Source organism: Sinocyclocheilus anshuiensis, unplaced genomic scaffold (genome assembly GCF_001515605.1).
Source record: "Sinocyclocheilus anshuiensis isolate Anshui unplaced genomic scaffold, SAMN03320099.WGS_v1.1 scaffold159, whole genome shotgun sequence".
Lineage (NCBI taxonomy): Eukaryota > Metazoa > Chordata > Actinopteri > Cypriniformes > Cyprinidae > Sinocyclocheilus > Sinocyclocheilus anshuiensis.
In genome coordinates, this window is record NW_015549567.1 from 172,025 (window position 1) to 174,633 (window position 2,609).

Here is a 2,609-nt window from a genome sequence, read left to right on the forward strand (position 1 = left end):
TGTATAATATATACTTAAATATTGATATTGTTGGAAAAGATTTCCATTTTGAATAAATGCTTTTTTTTTTTACTTTTTATTCATCAAAGAATTAAAGAAAAAAGTATCACAGGTTGCAAAAAGATATTAAACAGCACAACAGTTTCAACACCGGTAATAAATCAGCATATTAGAATGATTTCTGAAGAATCATGTGACACTGAAGGCTGGAGCAATGGCTGCTGAAAATTCAGCACTACATCACAGAAATAAATTTGATATGTATATACACACACACACACTTTTTATAAGTAACATAGAAATCTTAATTTTATTGCATTCAATTGTTTTTTTTGTTTGTTTTTTTGCACATTAATGTTACATCATAATGCATTTTCCAATATTTCTCAAAATCCTATCACTTCATTTCCATCCAATTTTTAAAAACTAAACGGACAACATTCCCCTTACTGGAAATCAATCTCTCATTGTCTGTCTTCACAGGTCGGTATTGGAACCAACAAAACACTTTATGCCCTAGAGGATGGTATTGTCAGATTCACCAAGGAGGTGTACATTCCTCTGCCACGAAGTGCTGAAGCCAGGGATGTGATCCCAAAACTTCCCAAGGGTGCTATTCTGTACAAGACCTTTATCAATGTCGTTCCTATAAAACAGGAGAATACATTTAAACTAGTGGACATGGTATGAAAAAGACTTTCTTCAACTTCAGTTTGATCTGGATTCTTTGGACTGGTAACCCACCCTGGAATATTTTGATGGTCTCCTTTCAAATGTGTCTAAAAATTCAGCAGTAAAATATTTGATTTCTTCTTATTTGTACAGTCATGTTATATTCTAATAAGCATGTTTACCAACACTGTGACATTGTTCAATTCTTTAAATACAAATTCATTTAGATCACAATCTAGAAATATGTTTTTTCTTCAATAATAAATTTCTTTGTGGAAAGCTGCAGAAAGCAATGTTAAATGTTTGTATTCCATTTTACTTTCATAATCTGCCGGAAGAAAGATATTAAGAAATAAAATGAGAAAAATGTAGCAAAGGACTTTATTTTATCCATCACAAATTTAATCATGAAAATTCGTTGTTAAATATATACACAGGATGAGATGGTTGGAAGGGAAGACTTGAAAAAGTAATAGGAAACAGAAGGAAAGGTTATTACATCTTGATAAATCAGACGATACAGATTTGTATTTGTAATATTAGCAATGATTAATTGTTCACATTAAGACCAGGGGCCTCATTTATAAAATGTGCGTACGCACAGATTTGATCTTAGAGTGTGCGTACTATAAAATCCACGGCAAGGTTTGTTTTCTTTTTTTTTTTTAATCCACGGCAACGTTCATATTTATAAAAACGGTCTTTGACGTGGAAAAGTACTTACCGGCGTACACACTTTTCCTTGTGGCAAAATCGGAGTACTGCAGTTATTTGAACGTCTAAACTGCAATAACAGTAAAAGCTGTGTAGGCTACCTACGTGCAAGCACCGAACTCATCAAACAACAAAGATGCAGAGTAAGATATTAATTGTGCAGTGTAGTCAGATTTCTTGTTAACGGCGAGTTTTTGCGAGATTAAACTGACCTTTTTAGTAGCCTAATGTTGAGAGTTCTCTACTCGCTTTCTGTACACAGTTTATTCCATGTTTTGTTTTTTTTATTATTATTTTATTTTACAAGAGAACTTGCGAAGTCTTGATTTAGCCTACTACTAATGCGTAAAATAGAAAAAAAAAATGCATAAACGCATCTCCGCCTGTTTTGTCTGTGTAGCCTATAAGAATATGTCGTGCACTAACGGTTTTAATACATTCTATTCAGTAACATTGTTAACGGTTTTTATTTACAACACCTGCTGCTTTGCTTCTGTGAAAATGAATAGAGACATCAACCTTAAACTTTGTTTTTGTCATTTACATCAGATATATTTGTATAAAATACACTAGCCTATATATTTTTATGTCAGTACATTTATGGCACATTCAAGTAGCATTAGTAAACCCTGCAAATATAAAGAAATGCCAAATCACTTGCAGGTTTTTTTTTGTCAGACCGGAGACCATAATCATGTAATTTATTTTATTATGATATGAAACGTCCAATTTTTCTTTCAGTACTGTTTTTTTAAATTTTGCAAGAATTGCGTTATATTAAACTTTTCATTAGTTGTCATAGCAAGTGATTTTAAAAGTAGGATAGCTCACTTTTTATAAGATGACTGAATTTTACTTGAATTCGTAGTTTATTCTTACATTTGGAAACCTAATTGTTTTATAATTACTATTATTATTATTTCTGTTGACTCTAGAAGTAGTAATTTTGATAATAGTCAACTGAAAAAAATATAACACACACAGTTTGTCCACAGAATAATTACACATTATTAAATAAAAAGCGTCCCTGCACGAACCTCTACCTCCGCCAGCAGGACCTCAATTTCAGACTCAGTAAAGTTTTTTTTTTTCACTTTGTACTTCTCATTCTCAAGCATAGAAATTTGGATATTGGCGTGTGCTCTTTTATATGGTAATGATATTAATTAGGGGGCGTTTACAAGGCGGAGATCTGACACCAGTAAGCTGCGCACAATTTCAAG

At 32.2% G+C, this 2,609-nt stretch overlaps 1 protein-coding gene across 2 annotated transcripts in view; it reads left to right on the forward strand.

The window, feature by feature from the left end:
• Positions 1-879, forward strand: part of LOC107657270 (39S ribosomal protein L27, mitochondrial-like) — a 7,440-nt gene extending 6,561 nt beyond the window's left edge. For both annotated transcript variants that reach the window (XM_016445304.1, XM_016445303.1), the window contains one exon: positions 484-879. In XM_016445304.1, the coding sequence (XP_016300790.1) occupies positions 484-690 (207 nt within the window). In that variant the 3' untranslated portion in view covers positions 691-879. The remainder of the gene's footprint in view (positions 1-483) is intronic.
• The last annotated feature ends 1,730 nt before the right edge of the window (positions 880-2,609 follow it).